This window comes from Antennarius striatus, chromosome 17 (genome assembly GCF_040054535.1).
Source record: "Antennarius striatus isolate MH-2024 chromosome 17, ASM4005453v1, whole genome shotgun sequence".
Lineage (NCBI taxonomy): Eukaryota > Metazoa > Chordata > Actinopteri > Lophiiformes > Antennariidae > Antennarius > Antennarius striatus.
The window spans coordinates 2,876,319-2,902,876 of NC_090792.1; the positions used below are offsets into that span (position 1 = coordinate 2,876,319).

At 40.5% G+C, this 26,558-nt stretch overlaps 3 protein-coding genes across 4 annotated transcripts; all 3 read left to right on the top strand.

Moving 5' to 3' along the window:
- The first annotated feature begins 1,577 nt into the window (after positions 1-1,577).
- On the top strand, positions 1,578-6,416 carry LOC137610764 (alcohol dehydrogenase 1-like). Its single transcript, XM_068338561.1, has 9 exons — positions 1,578-1,701; positions 1,892-1,993; positions 3,297-3,438; positions 3,748-3,835; positions 4,563-4,785; positions 4,908-5,168; positions 5,765-5,897; positions 6,004-6,142; positions 6,228-6,416. Exons 1-9 carry the CDS (start codon positions 1,684-1,686, stop codon positions 6,259-6,261), a joined length of 1,140 nt encoding a protein of 379 aa, XP_068194662.1. The 5' UTR covers positions 1,578-1,683; the 3' UTR covers positions 6,262-6,416.
- Positions 6,417-9,404: 2,988 nt separating this feature from the next.
- LOC137611392 (alcohol dehydrogenase 1-like) lies at positions 9,405-15,330 on the top strand. 2 transcript variants are annotated; one of them, XM_068339563.1, is made up of 9 exons: positions 9,405-9,538; positions 10,134-10,235; positions 11,319-11,460; positions 11,812-11,899; positions 12,150-12,372; positions 12,441-12,701; positions 14,463-14,595; positions 14,682-14,820; positions 15,052-15,330. In XM_068339563.1, the coding sequence occupies exons 1-9, from the start codon at positions 9,521-9,523 to the stop codon at positions 15,083-15,085; spliced, it is 1,140 nt and encodes a 379-aa protein (XP_068195664.1). In that variant the 5' UTR covers positions 9,405-9,520; the 3' UTR covers positions 15,086-15,330. The 2 variants fall into 2 exon arrangements, with proteins under 2 accessions (XP_068195664.1, XP_068195665.1); XM_068339564.1 differs by lacking the exons at positions 9,405-9,538; positions 10,134-10,235 and adding an exon at positions 10,266-10,941.
- Positions 15,331-20,008: 4,678 nt separating this feature from the next.
- LOC137610578 (alcohol dehydrogenase class-3 chain L) lies at positions 20,009-24,524 on the top strand. Its single transcript, XM_068338220.1, has 9 exons — positions 20,009-20,112; positions 20,508-20,609; positions 21,111-21,252; positions 21,345-21,432; positions 21,509-21,728; positions 21,823-22,083; positions 23,088-23,223; positions 24,155-24,293; positions 24,418-24,524. Exons 1-9 carry the CDS (start codon positions 20,095-20,097, stop codon positions 24,440-24,442), a joined length of 1,131 nt encoding a protein of 376 aa, XP_068194321.1. The 5' UTR covers positions 20,009-20,094; the 3' UTR covers positions 24,443-24,524.
- The last annotated feature ends 2,034 nt before the right edge of the window (positions 24,525-26,558 follow it).

The window sequence follows — 26,558 nt, forward strand, 5'->3', positions numbered from 1 at the left end:
TCTTTATTGTTTTAGTTTTTTATAATTGTTTATTGCTTTTAATTCTAGTGGCAGTGAAGCTAAAGTCCAACAGTAGCCCAACCATATGTATATGTACAGTATATATATTATATATATATATATATATATATATACACAACGGCGACAGTGCTACCCACTAACGTGCCGGCCTCGGTATATATACAGTGTATATACTGTATATAAACAAACAATTTATTTTACGGACAGTCTCTTGAAACCAATTGTGTTCATATGTTGAGGACAACTTGTATTTCTTCCTGAACAAACTAAATACTGATGGGTCAGACAAAATGGGCAAAAGCAGTAAAAATTATTAATCAAAGCTGGTTAAAGTTTTGACTATGCAAAACATGTCAAACAATAAGAAGTTTAGAGATACTGCTTGAAAAAAGGCGCAATCTTATTTTACGATCCTTTAACTTCAGTGCTTTCAGTTTGTTTGGTTGTTCCCGTTTTATTTTGAAGGGTTTCAACTTGACACCAGTGTGAGTGTCTCATGGTGTGAATTTAGTTTGTATGATTCCTGCTACTCATTGTTCATCTATTGTTGATGTGTTTTATTCTTTTAAGGATTTTCCCCCTGTGATTACCCGTGTTTCTTGTGCTCGGTAAGTTTTTGTGGATTTTCCCCCTGGTCAGCAATTTGGTCATGTAAATTTTGATCAGGATTTTTCTGTTACTGCTGTATTCAGTTAATTAATGGACTTTGACTTTTAAACTGAACTTTTAAACTGAACCACATCTCCATTGTCTTTGACTTGAGTCTACACCTTATTCCTTCAAATAATCTACCTTGAAAAAGACTTAGAACTGTTTTTAGCAAAACGGTTTTTGGCGCACGATTTAGGATAAACACATAATTATAATGGCATGCAGTGCATTATATGTGAGAACACAAAAGGAACTGTAATTTGAGATAGTGTGTTTTGTAATGTGAATAAATGGTTTTCATTGGCTTTCCTTGAGTCAGACTATGTTTTAAGAGCCAAAGGCTGGATTGCTTATACTCTAATTAAAGTCAGAGACAAGTGGATACAAGTTGGCTGAATCTGTCCTAAGGTGATGTCTTCCACCTATTTGCAACGCCACCCTCAGAAAAGTGAGTCTCAAACATGTTAGTCACAGATTACGGTCTGTCTAAAACCCTTTTGTTCTATAAACGCCGTAGTGGATGCACATTGTTATTTTGAAGATATTCTCAAGGACATTTGGATTTCATGTCACTGAATAGACTAGAATCAGTAATGAAAGAGGTTAACAAATAGTATATAACTACCAAGATGAGAAAAGATGGAACTAATACCATTGTTAAGGACAATTCTAGGCGGAAAAATGTTGCAATGAACCCTCTTTTTGGTAACTGAAATAACAATAGCTGGAGAAGGTTGTTAGATCATGACAACTATTGCTGGCTGCTTTATAAAACTCACTGCCATTGTGTGGGAAATTTGGACAGGAACTTCATCCTCTGATCCTGTTGGCTGCTGCACCCTCTATAAAATATAATGGATCACTTTGGAACCCTCCTTTCTAAGAGTATGCTTGCTTGATTATGTAATGCACTGCTTCCTCAGATTGCTCTCAACTCAAAGAACCCTCAGCAAGTTGAGCAGGGCTGAGCTGCTGTTCTTCTCTTGACTGAAGTCTGGCTTTGCAGGGAAAATGGCCACAGCTGGAAAGGTAAGCATTACTACCAAGAGAGAGAGAGACCACTGACCATCTCTGACCATCATTGGCAGGATAACAATCAAGATCCAATGGGATTGTGGCTTTTTTGGGGAAACAATCCCTTGTACTGTTGAGTAGCAGAAGTCCCAAGCAGTATTTGCTATTCCTCATGCGACAACATTTTTGCATCACTGCTCTCTAGGTCATCAAGTGTAGGGCGGCAGTGGCCTGGGAGCCCAACAAGCCTCTGGTGATTGAAGAGATTGAGGTTGCCCCACCAGAGGCCAACGAGGTCCGCATCAAGGTCAGAGATATCCACTCTCACAACTCCACTTTCCCACTTTGCATCTGTTCATCTCAGATTAACTCTCACTCAGAGAAGCCAGCTGTGTTTCTGGATGTTAATACTATTTTTGGCAGCTCTTCTGTTTATACTGTAACGACAGATACCCAAATGATGCAGAGTCCATTGGTATGACAGGGTAAAAAGACATTTAGGCAATCTATAGCAGTATTTCATAATGTATATGTCTGTCTTTGACTATAGATGGTCTTCTTCTGTCTGTTGGAGCCTAAAACGTGAATATGTAAATGTTAGTTTTGCAATTTGCACGTAAATAGGAGTTTGAGGATAGTTCATGTTGTTATGTTAGTTTGTGGATGCCAAACATTCTGTACGTTCCATTGCCATCTATGAAGTTCCCTGCAAATGCTCAGCAGTAACACATCCATCCAATAGCACATTCATGAAGCATTGCCTATTTATGGACTTATGGGACAGTACTGGGAGCAGGGGTGACACTGGGACAAGACTATATTTACACAGTTCACTACTTGATGGACCTATTTATAGTGGGGAGACTGAGCCCAGGTGTTCACCACAAGGTTTTATAGACCTTTATGGGGTCTTGGGGAAGTACATTCTGACATGTGTGGGTACACGATGTTTTAGGATGAGATGCAGGCTGAGTTTTGTAAATGAGGCCACAGGCCTGATATTTGTCTGCCTGAGCCCAGCGTGCTCTGATATGTGGCATGTCTCGTCATGACTCAGTTCCACCCATCAAATGCCAGGATTTACAACCAAAGGATTTACACAGACAACAAGTATTCTTATGTCGCACATATCAGCCTGTCACTTCTCCTCTTTTATTATCTGTCGGTGGATGTATGCATAGTGTGATTTGTCAAAAAAACAGAGGGGGGGGGGGTGTTGTTGTTTTTTTAAGTCGTGAATTTTTTTTTTATCACATTTTGTTTTATTTAGTGCAACCTAATTTGTTTCAGGTTTTTTTTTTCTTTTAACCTTTAATCAGGAAAACCTTATTGAGATTAAGAACCTTTTTTCCAAGGGAGGCCTGGCCCATAATAAGTTGCAGCAAATAAAAACACAGGTAAAACAAAAAGAAAAGACAAAAGTATTTATAAGAAAAAATATAAGATTTCCTAGTAAGTTATGATGAACAGGTTCCCGTTGAGTCAGCATGAAGTTCTTATTTTACAATTATAAGGGGTGTGCGTGTGTTTAGTATTGCTAAAATAAAATTTTTCATCCAACTGGCCCCTTCACCTACCTTTTTTTGATTGTCCTGTTGTCTTTGGTTCAGATTGTAGCGACCTCTGTGTGCCATACAGACCTCTACCACCTTTTGGAGAGTATGCCTAAAGAGGGGTTTCCAACAGTGCTTGGCCATGAGGCAGCTGGGATAGTGGAGAGTGTCGGGCCTGGAGTCACTGAGTATCAGCCTGGTCAGTTTGAAATACAATGAAACATTTTGGTCTGTTTTTAAAAAAAATGTATTGTAACTATATTTCCCTGTTCTGTTCAGAGTACACTGTCTGTAAGTACAATACAGCTGTTTGCTTTATGGTTCAGTACAGCGCATTCTAAAATATGCTATATGGATATTTTATAAAATGCTAACCAACTTGACTGAATAGCAGAAGTAATCCAAAGTAAACTGAGGCTTTCTTATGCCACTCATTTTTTAACTCTATTTTAAAAGATTTCCTAAAATAAATTCCATGGTGATGTGACACTATTGTCCTGTTTTACAGGAGACAAAGTCATCCCTCTGTTCATCTCGCAGTGTAGAGATTGTCGCTTCTGTAAGAGCCCAAAGACCAACCAGTGTGAAAAGGCATGGTGAGCTTTTCCTGCCATCCACTCCATTGTTTCCTCATTTCAGACTTTTTTTTTCTTCATTTTTTAGAGTTTTTATAAGGTTAAAAGCAAATTTGAAGGAAACGGTTGAGGACCATGACAATTTCAGTTCAGTAAGGATCTGCTGTCTGACGCCAATAACACTGATATGAGACCTATTTTTAATGCACTTGAGCAGTGGAGGTGAAAGCACAGCAGTTCCCCAAGATAGGAACATCCAACAGTCAAACATCCAAATGTTTGTATGTCAGATGTTCCTCTCTACAAACATCCAAATGTAGTTCACCTTTCTTCCACAACCCCCACTGAGCAGCACTGCTCCATAAGAACATCTCTCACACTATCACCCAGTTTATTTTTGCAATTATAGATTGGAATTTAATATTCAGACAGTGGATAACTTTACAAACACATTAGGTCCTGGAGGGGTGTTCGTAAGCTGAATTGTTTGTAGGCCATTATATGTTAAATTTCAATCTATAATTGTATAATGTGGGTGAAAAAGGGGTGATGAGTGTTGGAGATGTGTGTATGGAGCGGTGTTGTTTATCGGGGGTTAAGGCAGAAAGAGTAACTACATCTATAATGACTTACAAACAGTTCACCTTACAAATAGCCCCCTCGAAACATATTGTGTTTGTAAGTCGGGCACTGTCTGTATTTTAAAGTGAAACATCTGACAGGACACAGTCAAACTGTCTCCCTTCAGGAGGGCAGTTTATCCTTCCAATGTCATGGCACCACCTGAGTCCAGGCTGTCCTGTAAAGGGAAGAAGCTGCTGCAGTTTGTTGGAACCAGTACCTTCTCTGAGTACACTGTGGTCAATGAGATGGCTGTGGCTAAGATCGACCCGGCTGCCCCTCTGGACAAAGTTGGTCTTATAGGATGTGCAATCTGTACAGGATATGGAGCAGCAGTTAATACCGCTAAGGTGTGTATTTAACACACACAAACTGACAAAACAAATTGGTAAGTAACCCCCATTGGAGTACTGAATGAAGCAGTGACATTTTTCCAGACAGCAAAAGTGCTATAAAGTGTGCTTGTCCTCAGGTGGAACCAGACTCTACCTGTGCTGTTTTTGGTCTGGGAGCCGTGGGATTGGCTGCAGTCATGGGCTGCAAGAACGCAGGAGCCAAAAGGATCATTGCTGTTGACACCAATCCAGACAAGTTTGAGAAGGCCAAAGTGTTTGGGGCGACTGAATTTGTGAACCCCAAAGACCACGATAAACCCATCAGCCAAGTGCTTTCTGAGATGACTGGAGGAGGAGTGGACTTTTCTATGGAATGTGTTGGGAATGTGGAAGTCATGGTAAGATTATTGTTTCAGTAATATCTAGAGGTATTACTGGCATGATTTGTAAATTGTATTATTGACATTCACAAAATTGCAAAATTATTAAAACTGTTCAAGAAATGTCTGAAATATTAATGTCAAATTACTGTAGAAACCTCTACTAAAGTCAATTTGCTAATCAGATAGCCCCACCCATCTGTTTTATAATACAGTTGCTAATTCCTGTCCTATTAAAGGAAGAACAATTTAGACGGAAACTTAATTGCATGTTAATGGAGGTGAGAGGAAGCCAGGGAACCTGGAGAGAACTCTCACACAGGGACAACATACAAACTCCAAGCAGAAAAAGAATCAAATCTGGAACCTTCTTGCTGTGCAGCGACAGCTCTACGTACAGTGCTACCCATTTCTCCACCCAGTGTGCCACTTCCATTCATTATAAGGAAATGGAGTACTAGGTGATCTTTTTCTGTGCCTAAAATCGACCTGACGATTGTGATCTTATTTTACAGGATGGGGTTGTGAGGTAGAGCTGAGTGTGATTCATTCATTTACTAGTCTATAACTTTGTTTCCAAAAGCCCACTAATGTTCTGCTGTTTCCACCTGTAGCGCAGCGCCTTGGAGTCTTGTGTGCATGGATGGGGTGTCAGTGTGATTGTTGGCTGGACATCCTTGTATGATGTTTCCACTCGACCCCTCCAGCTCATCGCTGGGCGTAAATGGACAGGCTCTGCGTTTGGAGGTGAGATTCGGTAACTTAGTGGCTGTGGGACTGTGCTAATCAATGTCTGACTATTTTCATTTTGCTTCAGAATTGTTACTCACATTTGAAGTATTTTGTGGTTTAGGCTTCAAGGGAAGGGATGGAGTTCCTCCGATGGTCAAAGCATACCTGGATAAGAAGTTGAAGGTGGATGAATTCATCACTCACAACATGACTCTTGACCAGATCAACGACGCCATTGAACTGATGAAGCATGGGAAATGGTGAGTGCACATTCTCCACCATCCATTATCCACCAGCAGCATAATTTGCACATCTTCTCACTTTGTAATCATTGTCATTCCATAGCATCCGAACAATGCTGAATATTTCTCCGCAATGAAACCACTGTGATGCTCCTGAAGAACTCGGATGAATTACAAAATATACACAATATGCATACCGATATGTCGTATATGAATTTTTTGATTGTGAGAATCATGCATGCAAAATTTAAAAATGCAATGTTTATTGGGCCAAATAAACTGTCTCAACAAACTGGCTAAGTGGTGTTTCCTGTTTTCCATGTTGTAGATATGCAGTGATTAAATTTAGAACCCAGAAATCACCATTATGTTTTGGTCTCACGCGAGATTCTGCCTTATTACAATCGTCCAAACGGCAACACAACTTCTGCTCGATTAAACGCTATACAAATAAAGGTTGATTGATTATCCCCATGCCTCTGAAAAAGATGCAGATGTTGGAGAAAAACCAAGTGACAATGAGCGCTTTCTTGCATAAAGAAAACAAAAGTTAAACAAGAAAAAGAGCCAGATATTTCTGAAATGTGTGTGAAGCCTGTCAGTTTGATGCAGTGTCCACAGGAGAATACAGTATATGAACTAAAGGCAAAGAAAACTATTGAGAGAAAAGCAAAAGTGAAAAATGATAAATTACATCTTTATTTCTAAAACAGTAGTTTTTTTTAAATGACTACCAGGCTTTAAAATTTTGATAAAACTAATATATAATTTAACTTTTTTTATTTTTTTTATTTAGACATTTAAGATGTTATTAATAAAAACATTAAAATTAACAGTTTGTTTAATTTTTATGTTGTACAATTGGTAAAAAAAAATCAGTCCTTGCATACACTTCTACCGTATATTCTGTTATTTTGGGATGCATAAACGTCATGTTGGGATGCTAAAATTTTTCTTGGGAGTGCATCCCGGGGATGCACTACTTTCTTAATGCAAAATGAACTCTGGATGTGTTTAATGCTTTCAATAAGCAGTCAAACTATATTGTACCAGCCAAATAATTTTAGTTCCGGTTTCCTCAAACTTCATCAATGATTCCTGTACTGAAGTTCATGCTGCTTTGATTGAACAATAGGAACATCTAATAAAGTATTAAATAGGGTTAAGTGGGATAGCACTGCAGTGCAGGAAAATTTACTACAGCCTTATACCAGGATGGACCTGGTTTCAAGTCCGCCAGAGGATATGGGACAATGTGGGATTTGCACGTTCTCGCAGATTATCAACGACGAGTAGGTGTGCCTCGTAATCCCTGCTGATGAGAGAGGGAGAGAGGCGGGATCAAGAATTTGCACCAGACCAGGACCATGACACTCTCAGTTGTTTAATCCTCCAGTTATTTTTTAAAGGGATGTCTAAATTCAGGCTCTTTCAAATTCAACCTTTTCCCAGGCTGTGAATAATCTGCTTCCTGGCCTTTCTCATCCAAAAATAAATTACTCCTAGCAATTACCCTCAACAGAAAATATAACATAAACCTTTTACATACAACTATAAATACAAATTTCACTGTAATTACTATTATTGTTACTACTTCTACAATTTTACATACTAAACAAGTACTAATCAACTCTAAATAAGTGTTGCTATGCAACAGACACAGCACGGAGCCGGTGCTCCTTCGACCTGACCTCCTTATTTGACAGCATTCAATGCAAATTGTTCTTTATTGAGTCTTTTGAAGAAAGCAGCTGTTGAACTGGGACACAGCTCTGGTGATAATTCTAACACTGGTGTCCAGTGTAGTGTGACAATATTTACAGGCAGCATATTACATAGGAGTGAAGAAAAAGTGATTGAATGCGATTCGAGGTAAACTATTAGTGTTGACTGAACAGTTAAAGGTCCGATATTACAGATAATCCTCAACATACAAACACCTCCACTAATCTGATGTTAAACAACATTGGGTATTAAGGCGTCGGTTGTGAGAATAATTAAACAGCTCAAGTCTCTTCCACTCTAACAGCACAGCCTGTCTATCCACTACCCTGTGTGTGTTTTCTCTCCCTGTCTCCTCCTGGTTTCCCCATTAACCTACCAAGGTACAGCATTTCCCTCTCTGGCTAATGATAGGAAATTCTAATAAAGTTTGACAACTTAGTTCCAAGAGAGGACTGGTGATGGTCACATGAGTGCAATAAAATGTAGGTAGTGGTATTGGCAAAAAGTGTAAAGTAAGTGATGATAGCAGTTGTGGAGATGATTCTCCAATTTGGCAAAGTTTACCATACGATAAACGAAATTCCACGATATAACGACAAACTATTATTTACGGTAATTTAAACGTTTATGAACCCTCCCCATACTGATATTGAACCACCTTGTATCTATTACCTTTTCCCACATTCTTATAGATTGTTTAAAACACTTTTGCATTAAAGAAAAGTTGCAACAGAAACCATGAGTCTCGGATTGCAGTGCATACACACGGATGCTGTCAGCCAATAGAATGCACATTCAGTATCACGTGACTAGTAAAAATCCACAATTGAGTAAGGGATTACTACAGTATACATGTAAAAACCAGAAAAAGCATGTTTTTCAAAATAGGAACCCTTTAAACATGTCATCTGTTTGTTCATTAAACTAGCTCTTCATTACACTCACATTCTTAATCTATGTTAATATAGCCACTAGATGGCTTGTTTAGGCTGTAATGAAACTTGACCTACAGACAACCGGAAAAAAGGACACTATGTCCTGCTGTGACACAGGCTGCCATACACTCTCAGAAGACATGGTCCGATAAGGGTTTATTCACAGACTGAGTTCTGCTATAAACCATTTTAGTATATAAAACCACTTTTTCTGCTAAAAGAAAAAGCATTAAAAGAACTTTCAAGGCTTTTTTTCCCACTCCTTTACAAAATGGTGTGTTTCATGTAGGCAAAAATATTTTCAAAAAATTTTCCATTTCTCTAGTCTATAACCATTAATGACAGGAAAGTGGGGTGAAAAGGGAAAAAACATCCCATATATGACAGTATGGAACTAATATTACTTTTCACCTGAGATGAATATTAAAATGTTATGATGAATCTTCTTTTTGTAACCACACCTGGACATCATTGTAAGATCCTGATTATTTCACCGGATATTCAGGCTGTAATCCTGTCAGCTGCAGCACCTGCAGCCAGTAGATCTGTAACCATATTTCTTTAGAGTGTGTGAACTTGGTTATATTTGGTTACTGATTTTTTCCATGATTCAGTTCACCAACCATTCAAGGGCTCTTGCTGAGTTGGGCAGGGCCAAACTGCTGTTCTGGTATAAAATCCAGGATCCCTCCTTCGACTTGACTCACCTCAAGCTTTTGACCTTTTAACAAAAAACATGGCCACAGCTGGGAAGGTAAGCAACATTCAACATGCACACACACTAAAAATTAAATACTATCCATGATGATGAAATATTATTTATTTTCAAAAAAGAGACTGGGGAACAGGGTGATTTTAAAAGTGTTTTACTGTAGATTGCACTAAGTTGATTCCTGATGTTCGTCAGGACCATGAGTCTGGTATGTCGATTATGTCACGTAGCTCCTCATTGAGAAATGTACAGAAGCTGATTGTGCAGAGTGGTGCGGGTTACGGTGTTTCCCTGCCGGCTTCTGGTTTAACCTTTAAATCTACTGAATCGATTCCCCTCCCCAGCACCTTCCGTTTCAGTAGATGTTTTTCAAATCCATCAAAAAATTGAGTCATCTAGCCTACTACACACACACACACACACACACACACACACACACACACACACACACACACACACACACACACACACACACACACACACACACACACACACACACAGACCTCTTTGCCTGTTATTGGCAGGATAATTAGCAAGATCTAATGGGATTGTACCTTTTTTGGGGGAAACAATCCCTTGTACTGCAGAAGTATTTGCTATTCCTCATGCAAGGACATTTTGTGTCACTGCTCTCTAGGTCATCAAGTGTAGGGCGGCAGTGGCCTGGGAGCCCAACAAGCCTCTGGTGATTGAAGAGATTGAGGTTGCCCCACCAGAGGCCAACGAGGTCCGCATCAAGGTCAGAGATATCCACTCTCACAACTCCACTTTCCCACTTTGCATCTGTTACGTTTAAGTCAAATATTTTAATAATCGGATTTTTAGCAGCCTCTCTATTCTGTTTATAACTGCTTACATCCACCCATCCATCCATCCAACTTTTTGCAAATGAAACAATGGCAATTGTCTCTTCTATGGCCACTTACTTGCGTTATGAGTCACGGTTCTGCTATAGTGTTTCTCAACAGACACTAGGCAGGGGACACCTTCATTGAGATGCCAGGTCATCAACACAATAAACTAACAACCATGCATGTTCACACTCACATTTTGGTGTACACCAATTCATCTAAGCTGCATGTTTTTGGAGGTGGAAGCCAGAGACTCCAAAGAGAACCTAATCACACAAGGAGAGAACATAAAAATTCTGCAGAGACCCACTGCGCCACCCCAAATACTGCATATATGTATGAATTTTACAAAAAAGTTTTCCTTAATCCTCTTGGGACAGCTCAAATGTAGAACCTAGGCAAACCCACAGGCTGCTAATATTTCTAATATTGCATATAGGCTTGTCTGATCACTTCTGTTTCTTTTACTGTTAAAGATTTAATGCCAGTGTCCTCTCCATGTTATTTTCACTGCTCTTAACTCTTTCCCCTCAATCCCGCCTGCAAGCATGAGAAGTCACACTGCTCTACCTGCAAGCCTGAACTATATTTGTGGTAAACAAGATGTGTGTGTAGTGAAATCCTGAATACAGGCATGATATTTATCTGTTATAAATCAAGCGTGATTGGCCATAACAGATGCAATCCTGGAAAAACCTGATTATCAGCCTATGAAATAGGAATGAAGTAAAGCACTAAGTAAACCATTATTATCAGTTTTGATTATAATTGACATTAGTGGAAAAAAAAGAGAAAAAGTGATCAGATTCTGTTTCATTCATTTTTCACAGAGCATTTCTTTGTATTGGCTTTGAAATATAAATTTGAGACGGGAACATTGTGATTACTACCATCACTAAACCCACAGAAAATGATAATACTGTTCCCTTCATCCTCCTTGTGTTTTAATTGTTCGGTTCTCTTTGGTGCAGATTGTAGCGACTTCGGTGTGCCATTCGGACCTCTACCACCTTTTGGAGAGTATGCCTAAAGAGGGGTTTCCAGTAGTGCTTGGCCATGAGGCAGCTGGGATAGTGGAGAGTGTTGGGCCTGGAGTCACTGAGTATCAGCCTGGTCAGTTTGAAATGCATTGAGGCCTTTTGTAAGATAAGTTCAACAATTGCATTGTAACTAGTTGCCTGTTCAGTTCAGGCTGTAGGGTCCATAAGAACAATATACAGTATTTGTTTGTCCTGTGGAGAAGCGTACTCTGTAAATATTTGTACACCCCACAATGTACAACTGAAGAAACCTCATGAAAGACCTTCAAACCATAAACAGAAGTTCAGTTGCTTCTAAAACAGGAATAATCCCTAGGATCTTAATGAATTATAATCTTAACCAACATATCCATTATAAAAACTCTTCTAAAATTAATTGTGGTGTAATAGGGAATTTTTCCTCATTTTTTCTTTTGTCTTTCAGGAGACAAAGTCATCCCTCTGTTCATCGCTCAGTGTAGAGAATGTCGCTTCTGTAAGAGCCCAAAGACCAACCAGTGTGACGTGTTATGGTGAGGCTAAAAAGCAGTCATCTCTTGTCATTCATTGTCCTCTAATCTTCTTTTCCAAGTTTTTAATTCATTTCTCAGATAAGTGCTCAAATTGTTTGTTTGACAAAAAGATTCTTTATCATATTACTTTAGGTTTAGTAATTTTAGCTGATATTAAACTACTTTGAAAAGATACTTTACCTTTATTTCACTCAATTTAATCTTTTCAAAGTTTGTCTCATAAAATAACAATAGCATTCATTCCTCACAGGAAGTCCATATTTTCTCCTAATGCTATGGCAACACCAGTATCCCGATTTACCTGTAAGGGCAAGATGCTGCTGCAGTATGCGGGAACCAGTACCTTCTCTGAGTACACTGTGGTCAATGAGATGGCTGTGGCTAAGATCGACCCGGCTGCCCCTCTGGACAAAGTTGGTCCCATAGGATGTGCAATCTGTACAGGATATGGAGCAGCAGTTAATACCGCTAAGGTGTGTATTTAATAGTTAGACTCTAACTGACAAAGCCAATTTGTTACCTAAAGTGTGCTTGTCCTCAGGTGGAACCAGACTCTACCTGTGCTGTTTTTGGTCTGGGAGCCGTGGGATTGGCTGCAGTCATGGGCTGCAAGAGCGCAGGAGCCAAAAGGATCATTGTTGTTGACACCAATCCTGACAAGTTTGAGAAGGCAAAGGAGTTTGGGGCGACTGACTTTGTGAACCCCAAAGACCACGATAAACCCATCAACCAAGTGCTTTCTGAGATGACTGGTGGAGGAGTGGACTTCTCCCTGGAATGTGTTGGAAAGGTTGAAGTCATGGTAAGATCATTGTTTCAATAATGTAATGAAATATTAGTGGTATCAGTAGCACCAACTGATTGTTTTATAATATGGTTTGCTAATAAATTTGCTACTGAGACTAGAATAAATACATATTGCCAAGATGGGGACAGATAGAGCAGAAAAGTGCTGACTTAGTTCTTCATATCACCATATAATAAATGTAACTGTTGAGACAAACTGATATTACAGTGCAATGTCACACTCCCTCTCTTGTTAAAACTATGCATTAATGGGCGTTCATGCAGCAGTCAGTCTCCCTCTCCCTAAAATCAAAAGGCAAGTCGAATAATCAAACCACACAACTCAAAAAAAAAATTTTTTTAAAATGAAAAATTAAGTAACATATTTTTCTAATTTCCCTGTGGGGAAATTGATTGTATAAAATTAACATTAAAATTAAATTAAAGTGGATGGATATACTAGTCTGCACAATCCTTAACAAAAATCAATATAGCTGGTACTCAGCCTACCAACACAATTTGATCTGAGAGGCTGTTTGTACGCTGAATTGTTTGTTATTATTTATTCATTTCAATTTATGATGGTAATTTGAGGTAATTTAAATGTCATTACTTCTCTAAATATGAAAGTGCTATTCTCTATAACTTAACCTGATAGAATTACAGGACGCAAAAACAACACATAATAAGATACAGGTGTAGGTTGAAAGGGGAACTGAGGGACAATAGTCAGATATGGCGGCGCACAGTTGTTCATTCCTTCCAAGTCGGGTGTTCGTGTCTTGAGGACTACTTCTAATAGTACAGTGGTACCTCTACTTACGAAATTAATTAGTTCTGGAAGAATTTACGTAAGTAGAAAATGCCCTAATCCGTTCCAAGCCCCCCAAAATTCAGATATAAATGTTTTATGAAGCATAAAAATGCATCAATCCATGTAACAAATACAATTAGATTATTAGACAATAAATGAGAGTTGTGCATAACATAAAAAACAAAGAATAGAGTAAAGAATAATAATGACGTTCATTTACCTTTTAACAGCTGTCCTCATTGTTTTTTGCCCTCTTTGGTTCACGCGCTCCTATCTCACCATGAACAATGTGAACAGAGTGAATTCCAGTCCTCCTTCTGAACTTCTCCAACCACCCATGCGACGCCTTAAACTCCTTAAACTTCCTTTTGTTTTAATGACGTGTCGATTGTAGATTTTTGGCCATATTCTGTGGCGAGATCAACCAAACGCATCCCTTTCTCATGCTTTTCTATGATCTCTTGCTTTGTTTGTGCGGACAAAAAACTCTTTTCTTTGTCTTTTCTTTTCCTCTTTTCTCCGTCACTTTCTTGGGGTCCATAGCGAATACGTACTGAAAAAGTTATTATATTTGCGCAAAACCATCAGAACACCTCACGGGTTGAGTGCCGAATGCCGAGACACTCCATAAGCACCGTTGTAGCTCCACACAGAGGTGGAGTGGCATCCCTCTTAGCCAATGGGATGCGAGGAAGATACGTAATAGGTAATAGCCAATGGCAGAGCAGCTAAGAGAATGTTGCCTTCAGGAACCTGTGGGAGATTTGAGTATCAGCCGATACTGTGTTTTTACATATGTAAGTCGAAATATATTTCGTAAGTAGAGGTAATATTTTCTTGCTGAGAAATTTTGTGTGTAGAAAATTTCGTAAGTAGAGACATTCGTAAGTAGAGGTATCACTGTAATTGTGAACTTGCACCATTCTGGTAACAAACTGACTAACGTGCTGTTTCCACGTGTAGCGCAGCGCCTTGGAGTCTTGTGTGCATGGATGGGGTGTCAGCGTGGTTATGGGATGGACATCCTTACAGGATGCTTCTACTCGACCACTCCAGCTCATCGCTGGGCGTAAATGGATGGGTTCTGTGTTTGGAGGTGAGGTTTGGTAACCGAATGGGCTGTGAGGTTGCGTTCATCAATATCCAGCACGTTATGCTTATTATTTGGATTTTATGAATTAGGTTTCAAGGGAAGGGATGCAGTTCCTCAGATGGTTAAAGCATACCTGGATAAGAAGTTGAAGGTGGATGAATTCATCACTCACGACATGACTCTTGACCAGATCAACGACGCCATTGAACTGATGACACACGGGAAATGGTGAGTCTGCTCTCCTTGGCAGGAATACAGGAAAAGAAAAGGACAAGACACGACACAAGGACTTGACTAAAAAATAATAATAATCAAACTTCTGTTTAGGGTTTGAAAAAGTTTCTCTGCACTGATAAATGTCATTTAAAGTCCAGTTGCTTCAAATTCAACCTTTGAGGATTCAGCTTTCAAGGACTTGTTTGCACGGCTGCTTACTTTTCAATTATTTTTATTCCACAGCATTCGAGCGATGATGAAGGTTTCTCCACAATGAGACCACCGTGATTCTTTTCAAGAACCAAGAAGACATTATTTCGACACTATGAGAGGAATATTTATGCGTATAATACAAAACACATAATTAGCAGTCTATCAAATTATGCACGTTATTATAACTGTTTGTTTCAGAACAATCAATCAATGATAAATGATGTTTTGAATGACGGAATCAGCCGTAGGGTTCAAGGTAAACTGTATACTTGCACATTTATTGTGGAAAATAAATGAACTAATTTATCAGTCGCTCTCTTGTTTCTATTTTATTATTACTATGTTCCATTTTGTGGATACAGCAGTGTGCGTCCCAGTTTGAATGCATCTTAAAATTGGGTTTCTAGTATCAGTCAACATTTTAACTCGGGTTTACTCAAACCAACCTTATCAATGTTTTGTATTTTTTTCACTCGGCAGACAGATTTGAAAGTCTTATGCTATGACGAACTCCAGAGTTTGTCCTCAAGCAGTGTTTCTGCCTGTTTCTCAAAATGTTTTCACTAGGAACAGGCTGCTGCAATTAAAAACCAGGGGACAATAAACAGAATCCAATGTAGCCGCAAGAGGACACAAGCCAGTGTCTTATTGTGCCGGTCCCAAGCCCGGATAAATACAGAGGGTTGCGTCAGGAAGGGCATCCGGCGTAAAACTTTTGCCAAATCAAAGATGCGAATCAAACCTATGACTTCCATACCGGATCGGTCGAGGCCCGGGTTAACAACGACCGCCATCGGCGCTGTTGACCTACAGGGCGCCGGTGGAAATTGGATTACTGTTGGTCGAAGAAGGAGAGGAGGAAAGTGCGTTCGCTCGAAGAAAGAGAAGAGGAACACCAAGAGTATAGGAGTGAGAGTAGGGACGTTGAATGTTGGAACTATGACAGGAAAAGGTAGAGAGTTGGTTGACATGATGCAGAGAAGGAAGGTAGACATACTGTGTGTCCAGGAGACCAGGTGGAAAGGTAGCAAGGCTAGACGTTTAGGAGCAGGGTTCAAGTTGTTCTATCATGGTATAGATGGGAAGAGAAATGGAGGAGGAGTTATCTTGAAGGAGGAGTTTGTTAGGAATGTCCTGGAGGTAAAAAGAGTATCGGATAGGGTGATGAGTCTGAAGCTAGAAATAGAAGGTGTGATGTTGAATGTTGTTAGCGGGTATGCTCCACAGGTAGGATGTGAGCTGGAGGAGAAGGAGAAATTCTGGTCGGACTTTGATGAAGTGATGCAGAGCATGCCTAGAAGTGAGAGAGTTGTCATTGGAGCAGACTTCAATGGACATGTTGGTGCAGGAAACAGAGGTGATGAGGATGTGATGGGCAGGTTTGGTATCCAGGAGAGGAACGCAGAAGGACAGATGGTAGTTGACTTTGCAAAAAGGATGGAAATGGCTGTAGTGAATACTTTCTTCCAGAAGAGGCAGGAACATAGAGTGACCTATAAGAGTGGCGGTAGGAGCACACAGGTAGACTACATCTTGTGTAGACGGTATAACCTGAAGGAGATCAGTGACTGTAAAGTAGTGGTAGGTGAGAGTGTAGCCAAACAGCATAGGATGGTGGTGTGTAGGATGACTCTGGTGGTGAGGAAGATCAAGAGGGCAAAGGCAGAGCAGAAGACGAAATGGTGGAAGCTGAAAAAGGAAGAGTGTTGCATGACTTCTAGGAAGGAGTTAAGACAGGCTCTGGGTGGTCAGGAGGTGCTTCCAGATGACTGGACAACTACAGCTAATGTGATCAGGGAGACAGGTAAGAGAGTACTTGGTGTGTCATCTGGAAGGAAAGTAGATAAGGAGACTTGGTGGTGGAATGAGGAGGTACAGGAGTGTATACAGAGAAAGAGGTTGGCTAAGAAGAAGTGGGACACTGAGAGGACTGAGGAGAGTAGACAGGAGTACAGGGAGATGCAGCGTAAGGTGAAGGTAGAGGTAGCAAAGGCCAAACAAGAAGCTTATGATGACTTGTATGCTAGGTTGGACAGTAAGGAGGGAGAGACTGATCTATACAGGTTGGCAAGACAGAGAGATAGAGATGGGAAGGACATGCAGCAGGTTAGGGTGATTAAGGATAGGGATGGAAGTCTATTGACAGGTGCCAGTAGTGTGATGGGAAGATGGAAAGAGTACTTTGAAGAGTTGATGAACGTGGAAAATGAGAGAGAACAAAGACTAGAAGAGGTGACTGTTGTGGACCAGGATGTAGCAAAGATTAGTCAGGATGAAGTGAGAAGGGCATTGAAGAGGATGAAGAGTGGAAAGGCAGTCGGTCCTGATGATATACCTGTAGAGGTATGGAAGTGTCTAGGAGAGGTGGCAGTAGAGTTTCTGACTGGGTTGTTCAACAGGATCTTAGATAGTGAGAAGATGCCTGAGGAATGGAGGAGTAGTGTGCTGGTGCCCATTTTTAAGAACAAGGGAGATGTGCAGAGTTGTGGCAACTACAGAGGAATAAAGCTGATGAGCCATACAATGAAGTTATGGGAGAGAGTAGTGGAAGCTAGACTAAGGGCAGAAGTGAGCATTTGTGAGCAGCAGTATGGTTTCATGCCAAAAAAGAGTACTACAGATGCAGTATTTGCTCTGAGGATGTTGATAGAGAAGTACAGAGAAGGCCAGAGGGAGCTGCATTGTGTTTTTGTAGATCTAGAGAAAGCTTATGACAGGGTGCCCAGAGAGGAACTGTGGTATTGTATGAGGAAGTCTGGAGTGGCAGAGAAGTATGTTAGAGCAGTGCAAGACATGTATGAGGACTGCAAGACAGTGGTGAGGTGGGCTGTAGGTGTGACAGAGGAGTTCGAGGTGGAGGTGGGACTGCATCAGGGATCAGCTCTGAGCCCCTTCTTGTTGCTATGGTGATGGACAGGCTGACAGACGAGGTTAGACAGGAATCACCATGGAGTATGATGTTTGCAGATGACATTGTGATCTGCAGTGAGAGCAGGGAACAGGTGGAGGAGAAGCTAGAGAGGTGGAGGTTTGTCCTGGAAAGGAGAGGAATGAAGGTTAGCCGCAGTAAGACAGAGTGCATGTGTGTGAATGAGAGGGACCCAAGTGGAAGAGTGAGGTTACAGGGAGAAGAGATCAAGAAGGTGGAGGATTTTAAGTACCTAGGGTCAACAGTCCAGAGCAATGGAGAGTCTGGAAAAGAGGTGAAGAAGCGTGTACAGGCAGGATGGAACGGGTGGAGGAAAGTGTCAGGTGTGATGTGTGATAGAAGAGTATCAGCTAAAATGAAAGGAAAGGTGTACAAAACTGTGGTGAGACCAGCGATGTTGTTTGGTCTAGAGACAGTGTCACTGAGGAAAAGACAGGAGACAGAGCTGGAGGTAGCAGAGATGAAGATGCTGAGGTTCTCTCTGGGAGTGACCAGAATGGATAGGATCAGGAATGAGTACATCAGAGGGACAGCACATGTTAGAGGTTTTGAAGATAAAGTCAGAGAGGCCAGACTGAGATGGTTTGGACATGTCCAGAGGAGAGATAGTGAATATATTGGTAGAAGGATGCTGAGTTTTGAACTGCCAGGCAGGAGGCCTAGAGGAAGACCAAAGAGGAGGTTTATGGATGTAATGAGGGAAGACATGAAGGTAGTTGGTGTGAGAGAAGAGGATGTAAAGGACAGGGCTAGATGGAGGAAATTGATTTGCTGTGGCGACCCCTGAAGGGAAAAGCCGAAAGGAAAAGAAGGACAATAAACAGAATCCATATCTAATAACGGTGACTGAGCACAAAGCTGTGTCGTATTTACTGTATGTACTTTTTATGAATTGTGATAGTAATGTTGATAATGGGAATGAAAATCTACAACAACTATACTAAGAGCCTCCATTGGTCCACCTCCCTGTTTCTCTGGGCTCTATGGTGGCATCATAAAAATATTGAAATAATTATTGGCAATAAAACCATCAATATTTCACCATAAGTCATTAATTGGACTCAAACGTGCTGAACTGTGATGTGTGAGACTGTCTGAGCAGCTCCTCTTTACAAAGGTCTGTGTGATGAGAGGGTTAAGTGGTGTAAATGTGCTCTAAGTGTTGTGTACTTTATGTGTAAACTCTAACTCTTATAGCAAAATGCATCAATATTTTATATTTTGAAACTAGACAGAAATGATCGTGACCTTGTATGAATCATCAATTTTTTTCAGAATATCAGTTAAATGATAGCTGCAGGATCTTTACTGGCCTTAAGAGAACTAATTTTCAGGTTATTGTGTGTATTTTTCATTTACGCATTGAGGACTTTTCAGGGTGAAATGAATCATAGAAAATCTTTCATCATATAAGTAGTCAAAGCACAGACATGTAATCCTTCCTGACTGCATTCACATCCTTGACAAACAGGAATGTATTGTAAGCATTGTGTCTTTTGTTCAGTAGCCGTGTTGCCTGTCAGAGAGAAGATCCTCAGATAGATGGTGAAAGGTTTCAAGCTTTTTTTTGTCTTGAGTTTTTTTTCTATCATTTATATTTAACATATAGGCTTAAAAGTGTTATTATAATATAACAAGTGTAGAAGTTTAAGTGATAATAATAAATGGTGAGTAACGGTAAATGCTAGGAATGAGGTCATAATAACTGAAACTTTTTACTGTCTCTCTTAAATTTAAACTTCACCAAACCTTTTAAACAGACACAAACCTAACCTTAAAGTGGAGGATCTTATTTGCGGATAAGAGTCCTTCAGCTACAATGCCTTCAATATCAATCCTCAAAAAATGTTTTTCCCCAAGGTTTTTTGTCATGAAAAGAACTCTTATTGAAATCCTTAATTCTTACAGTTAACCCTTTACTTGCAGAAATGCATGAATTACAAGTGAATAGGTGGGTAGACATTCAACCCATTAGAACAATCCCTTTGAGAACCCGTGTTTCTCAGAGTGTGGAAACCGGACAGAGAAATAGGAAGTGTCTAGAGACAGCCCATACAGTCAGGGTCGTTTATGATTGGTTAAAACCCTGATAAGTACATTGTACACATACCTAACCCTGTAAGTCACGCCGGCTGTGAAACAACATGGCAACTGCAGGAAGGGTAAGAATCCAGATTTTCCCTTGCATATAGTTATAGAAGAAAAATGAACTTCTGCAAATGTTTGAAAGGTTTTTTTTGTAGCTTCTCTACACAGGAGCTTTTACTTAGCCCCGTACAGTGTTTACATTACAGAGAGGATGTTTGCAGTCCGAAGTTATCTGTCCTGCAATGTAAATATGAATGAAAGTCAAAACTGTTTCACTGTTACTAAGACACAAAATGTCACTGGAGAGTTCTGTACATCTCTTTAATGGTTCTGCTACGCTGGGTGAAGAAACAGAGAAACCATCCTTTCAAACCAGGACCACTTCCTTTACAGCACTAAATGAGCAGACATGTGTCGCCATGAGTAACAGAGCACCGAGCTAAAGCTCTCATGTATGCTGATGTCGTAGGTGATCCGGTGCAAAGCAGCCGTAGCATGGGAGGCTGGAAAACCTCTCGTGATGGAGGAGGTGGAGGTGGCACCTCCTAAGCATGGGGAGGTTCGCCTCAAGGTAAGAATCGTGGTTGATGAGGGGGTTTTTTTTCCCTCAGGAAGGCTTCATATTAATTTAAAATGCTCATGGAAACATAGTCAGAATATACTTCATGATCATTTATATTTAAAAAACATGCAAAGTCATACAGAGGCTGTTAGAAACCTCCTTCTGATAACTATGATGTAATCTGTTTCTCAGTAAATAATCTTATTTATCTGCACATAAAGACCAGCTCGCCTTGAACCTTATCTGGAGTCCTGTTCATAGTTAAGAGTATTTTTAGTCTAACATGATAGAGAACATTGCCCTTTATTTCTAGTTACATGTTGGTAAAGGGTTTACTCTCTTTATTAACAATTTTCTTCGGAAAAATCTCACATCTTTTTTTGTTTACGCTGTAATTACGTTGCAATGTATGACATATTAGTAAACTGATTTATTTATCTACCTGACCTCAGATCTTTATCCTCAAAGACTGGCACTGAATGTGAATTAAATCATAGTGCTCTATTCCAGATTGCAGCCACTGGGATCTGTCACACCGATTCCTACACTTTGAGTGGCTCCGACCCCGAAGGAGTTTTCCCTGTCGTGTTGGGCCACGAGGGAGCTGGCATCGTGGAGAGCGTCGGAGAGGGAGTCACCAAGTTTCAACCAGGTCGGCTATCTTTTCCCTTCTCCTGAGAGGAAGGAATACTACACTTAATTCAGACACTTTAACATTCAATACCATTTTTTTGTGTGTTTCAGGGGACACAGTAATACCTCTGTATGTTCCACAGTGTGGCGAGTGCAAGTTCTGCAAGAATCCCAAAACCAATTTGTGTCAAAAGATCAGGTAAACGCCCTGGATTAAGGTGCTCAGCACTGTTTCATTGACTCATGCAGGTAATTCTGTCATCCTCTAATCCCAGACTCACTCAGGGCAAAGGCTTGATGCCGGATGGGACCACCCGTTTCTCCTGCAGAGGGAAGAGCCTCTTCCACTTCATGGGCTGCAGTACATTCTCTGAATACACTGTGGTAGCTGAGATATCGCTGGCCAAAGTGAACCACCGGGCCCCCTTGGACAAGGTGTGCCTACTGGGCTGCGGCATCACCACTGGTTATGGAGCCGCCTTGAACACCGCCAAGGTGAGTCTGCCTAAGCCTGACCTTAGTCTCATCATTTCTCCATGTATCATTCACTGCAGACATCTGCTCGCCCCTCCTGTCCCTCGCCCTGTAGGTGGAGGCCGGTTCTACCTGTGCAGTGTTTGGACTGGGCGCTCTGGGTCTCGCCGCAATCATGGGTTGTAAAACAGCCGGGGCGGCCAGGATCATAGGGATCGACCTCAACGCCGACAAGTTTAAAATGGCCCGTGAGTTTGGTGCTACAGATGTGGTGAACCCAAAAGACCACAGCAAACCAATCCAAGAGGTCCTGGTGGACATGACAGACGGAGGTGTGGACTACTCCTTTGAGTGTGTGGGAAATGTGGGAATCATGGTGAGTTAGGAATTTCTGACCAGAAACTATAAGAAAAATCAATGACAAATTCTCTCAAGGAAGATTACCATTGGTTGTAGAATGACAACGGTCTTGTTAAAATGCAAACTTCTGCTCCTTCTTCCGGCTTTTCCCTTCAGGGGTCGCCGCAGAGAATCAATTGCCTCCATCTAGCCCTGTCTTCTGCATCCTCTTCTCTCACACCAACTACCTTCATGTCCTCTTTCACTACATCCATAAACCTCCTCTTTGGTCTTCCTCTAGGCCTCCTGCCTGGCAGTTCAAAACTCAGCATCCTTCTACCAATATATTCACTATCTCTCCTCTGGACATGTCCAAACCATCTCAGTCTGGCCTCTCTGACTTTATCTCCAAAACCTCTAACATGTACTGTCCCTCTGATGTACTCATTCCTGATCCTATCCTTCCTGGTCACTCCCAGAGAGAACCTCAGCATCTTCATCTCTGCTACCTCCAGCTCTGTCTCCTGTCTTTTCCTCAGTGACACTGTCTCTAGACCAAACAACAGCGCTGGTCTCACCACAGTTTTGTACACCTTTCCTTTCATTTTAGCTGAAACTCTTCTATCACACGTCACACCTGACACTTTCCTCCACCCGTTCCATCCTGCCTGGACACGCTTCTTCACCTCTTTTCCACACTCTCCATTGCTCTGGACTGTTGACCCTAAGTACTTAAAATCCTCCACCTTCTTGATCTCTTCTCCCTGTAACCTCACTCTTCCACTTGGGTCCCTCTCATTCACACACATGTACTCTGTCTTACTGCGGCTAACCTTCATTCCTCTCCTTTCCAGGACAAACCTCCACCTCTCTAGCTTCTCCTCCACCTGCTCTCACTGCAGATCACAATGTCATCTGCAAACATCATAGCCATAGTCTTGTTAAAATGCGATAATGGGTTAAATATTGGATTAACAAAACTGAGAAATAACAAGTGACTGTGGGCACCAGGTAACTTGGTATTCTTTCTCTTGGTGTCAGAGGGCAGCCCTGGAGGCCTGCCATAAAGGATGGGGCACCAGCGTCATCATCGGGGTGGCAGCAGCCGGACAGGAAATCTCCACCCGCCCCTTCCAGCTGGTGACTGGACGAACCTGGAAAGGCACTGCCTTTGGAGGTGATTGGCTCGCAGTAGTGATCAGTTTTCAAAAGCTGATGTGAGGAGATTCTCAATTCAAGATCGTGTGACGAACGATTAGATGGATGGACGCTTGATTAATACAGGAGGAAATTGTGTAAATGGAAAGAATATCATTCAAAAATCACCATTTATTTCTCACCATATAATAAATTCCCAGCAGTTTTAGTGAACAGCCATTTAGATTTATGACACTCATTAATTATCATGCTGTTGCTGCATCATCGGCTGTGGTATTTCCCTACAACTGGAACGACTAAGGATGATGCATGGGATGGTTCCTAGGAAGTAATGTGCATTTAACATTATGTGAATACTTTACATTCAACACTGAAAAGAACAGGTGGAGATGAGGTAGATGGTGATCACAGGGTGAATCTGAGCTACGACTACAGGGATGCATTCAGCAGTTGGTCGCACCCCCCTTTGGTTCAGATCAAGCTGTCAGCAGCTGCCGGACAGATTGCGATTATGAAGTTTCGTACAGACATTCTTCCCCCCTGTGGGTGGCCACATCGATTGAAATGACTCAAACTGCTGACAGGCAAAAGAAACTGCTAATGAGCTCACAATGTACAGTACATTTTGTACCATAAACATGGCTCTGGAACAAAGCCAAGATGTTATGCAAACTTTTTTGTATCTGAAACTGGAGAAAAAAGAGTTTACATTAAGCACAATTACTCCTTAGATATCATCCAGCTCAGTTGCATAACTGAATGTCTTATATTTGCACAATATAAGACCATTTAAGAATGAGGCCTTTATTCTGATAGTTCAGCATACTGCCCTGCCTATACTGTCTTTTGTGCAACTTGATATATGGACAAAATCAAATGAATACTGAAACATTGTGCAAACACTTGAAGACAAACAACTTTATTGCCGTGTTCATTTACACTTTCCAAAGGTTACAAGAGCATTGACAGCGTTCCCAAACTGGTGGAAGAGTACATGAACAAGCGGCTCAAAGTGGATGAATTTGTGACTCACACGTTGCCTTTTGAGAAGATCACTGATGGTTTTGACCTCATGCATGCTGGGAAATGGTAAAGCATTATACCTAACCCTGCCATAAACCATGATTGGCCTTCTTTTTAAAAAATTGAGTAAAAATCCACTGGTGACGTATGATCTTATATGTGCTAATATGAGTTCTTCCTTGTCTTTCAGCATTCGAGTCGTCCTGCAGTTTTAGAAAGAGGAGCAATTCCTGCTTATCCTTAAGAATTTAATAATAAAAAACTTTCAAATTCCAGTTACTACAAGCGTTTTTCTTCAGCAGAACATCTTCTCATTAATTCTGTAGGATTTTCCCAGCCTCACTGATGTGCTTTTGTGAAACCGCCTTGATAGAATTTCTATGATGCTTTCTTTTGAGTTGTCATTTCGGTCTAAACATTTCAAGGGGACAGATTTTCTCAATAATTCAATGCAGTTCACTCTCTCCATCACACAGAATCGCAGTCATAATTTCATACAAATTAGTTTTAACAATGCTGTTAAGCAGTAAGAAAAAAGCAGTAAGAAACTCTGGTCCAAACAGAGGATGCTCTCATTTCCTTGTGGTTAAACTGCGATGTGAAAATACACACTTTAAGCAAAGGTCAGCACTTGAGATGAACGACTTCTCAGAACAATTTATGTACTGAATATGTGACATTAATGAAATGTAGATAAGAGCCTTCTGCTCTGCAATAAAATGGAAATGTCTGTTTTGCACAAAAGATGTTTTGGATAGAAATGGGCAATCCGTTTCCTTGTTTGCAGTTTTTACAAGCTGACAGTCTACAGCTTCATATTTACCATACTGCTTTAAAAGTGACATCAATCTCCTTGCGCAACTTTGCAACATTTGTAAACCTACATTATTTTTTTTTAAAAATACGTACGATGGCAGCAAAAGATTTGTGATTCACAATGGATTAAAGATTAAAATAAAGAGCAGCCTGATCTGTGGTTGGCCTCACCATGGCAACTCTAAAGGGTTTACACCCCTTCCATAAAAGCCAACAGACCCTTGTTCATATGAGCCTTATAGAGGAGCTCATTTACCACAGTGGAGTTCATTTGTATCAGTGGTGTAACCATTCTCTCACACAACTGAATCCTTCCTGTAGGTCTATTTCTCACTTTTATTTGTGAGTTTTATTAGTATTAACATATAGACACCCAATAAAGAAAACAACCCTTCCCCTTTCTAGAAGAGCAGCAGGTAACATTTATGAGGTTATTCAGTGTGATGTCTGGACCAATCACAACAGCCCTTCACTGTTGGCCAAGGCTGAAACACGTCACCATACAAACGCTGGTCAGCAACAGCAACGTGATAAAACTAATTCATTGTTAACGAACCAAAGTCAGTGATTTATAAATATCCAGAATCGCGTCAGTTTTCAGTGTCACAGATGTAAATGTTAATTTCCTATCATGACTCACAGGAGGCAGAGCTGAGAAGTCGTGCTTTAATGGTCTCTGCACTGACAAGCTCATGATCTGACAGCAGAGCTGTTTTGTTGTCAATCTAGCTAAATGCAGCCGTCACTCCTACGTCCTGTAATAAATGTTAATATTTACCAAGACTAATCGTCTAAAGATGTTTTTTCCTCTCCAATTACAATTACTGTGTTCCACAGGAAAAAAAAAACATGGTTTGTTACATTTTCACGCTGTTGAGTACAAGTAGTCACAGGAAAAAAGAAAAAAAACCCAACAGGGATTAAGATCTCTCTCATGTGATGTTTCTAGCGGGCGTACTGGTAATTCATGAATGAATTTAAAAGGACGATATGTGTAAAACTTTAGTGTGAAAATGTTAATATAAAGTGTAGATGCTTGTACTTTAGAATGTAGTGCCACTGCTGAAGATGTGTTCAAGTGTGAAAGGCTCAAGGAACCAAGAGGTGTTTTTGTGACATTTTGAGGGAACAAACTGAGTAACATGTTCACTTAGAGTAAACCAAGATTGAGGCAACATCTTTGTAGCAGAGGATAAAAATCTATATATATTTTTTGCATTTAAATTGTTTTAGAAAATAGATGGTTAGAATTAACCTGACACGTGGGTGGCACCGAACAAAAGGTCGTCACTCTGTTTCTTAGTAAGACTGGATGGAAACTGTGCAAGGTCATCAAACTTCTTGCGTTTATGCCCATCATGTGTTTGCAGTATGACAAACATCACCATGGCATCAAAATCAATTCTCAAAACATCTGTAGTGAGTTCACAAACCCAATCACTTCCAAGAACAAGAGGCTGAATTAAACATGCTGGGGATTCAGATCAGTGTATCTCTCTCTCTTCAAGGACAGAC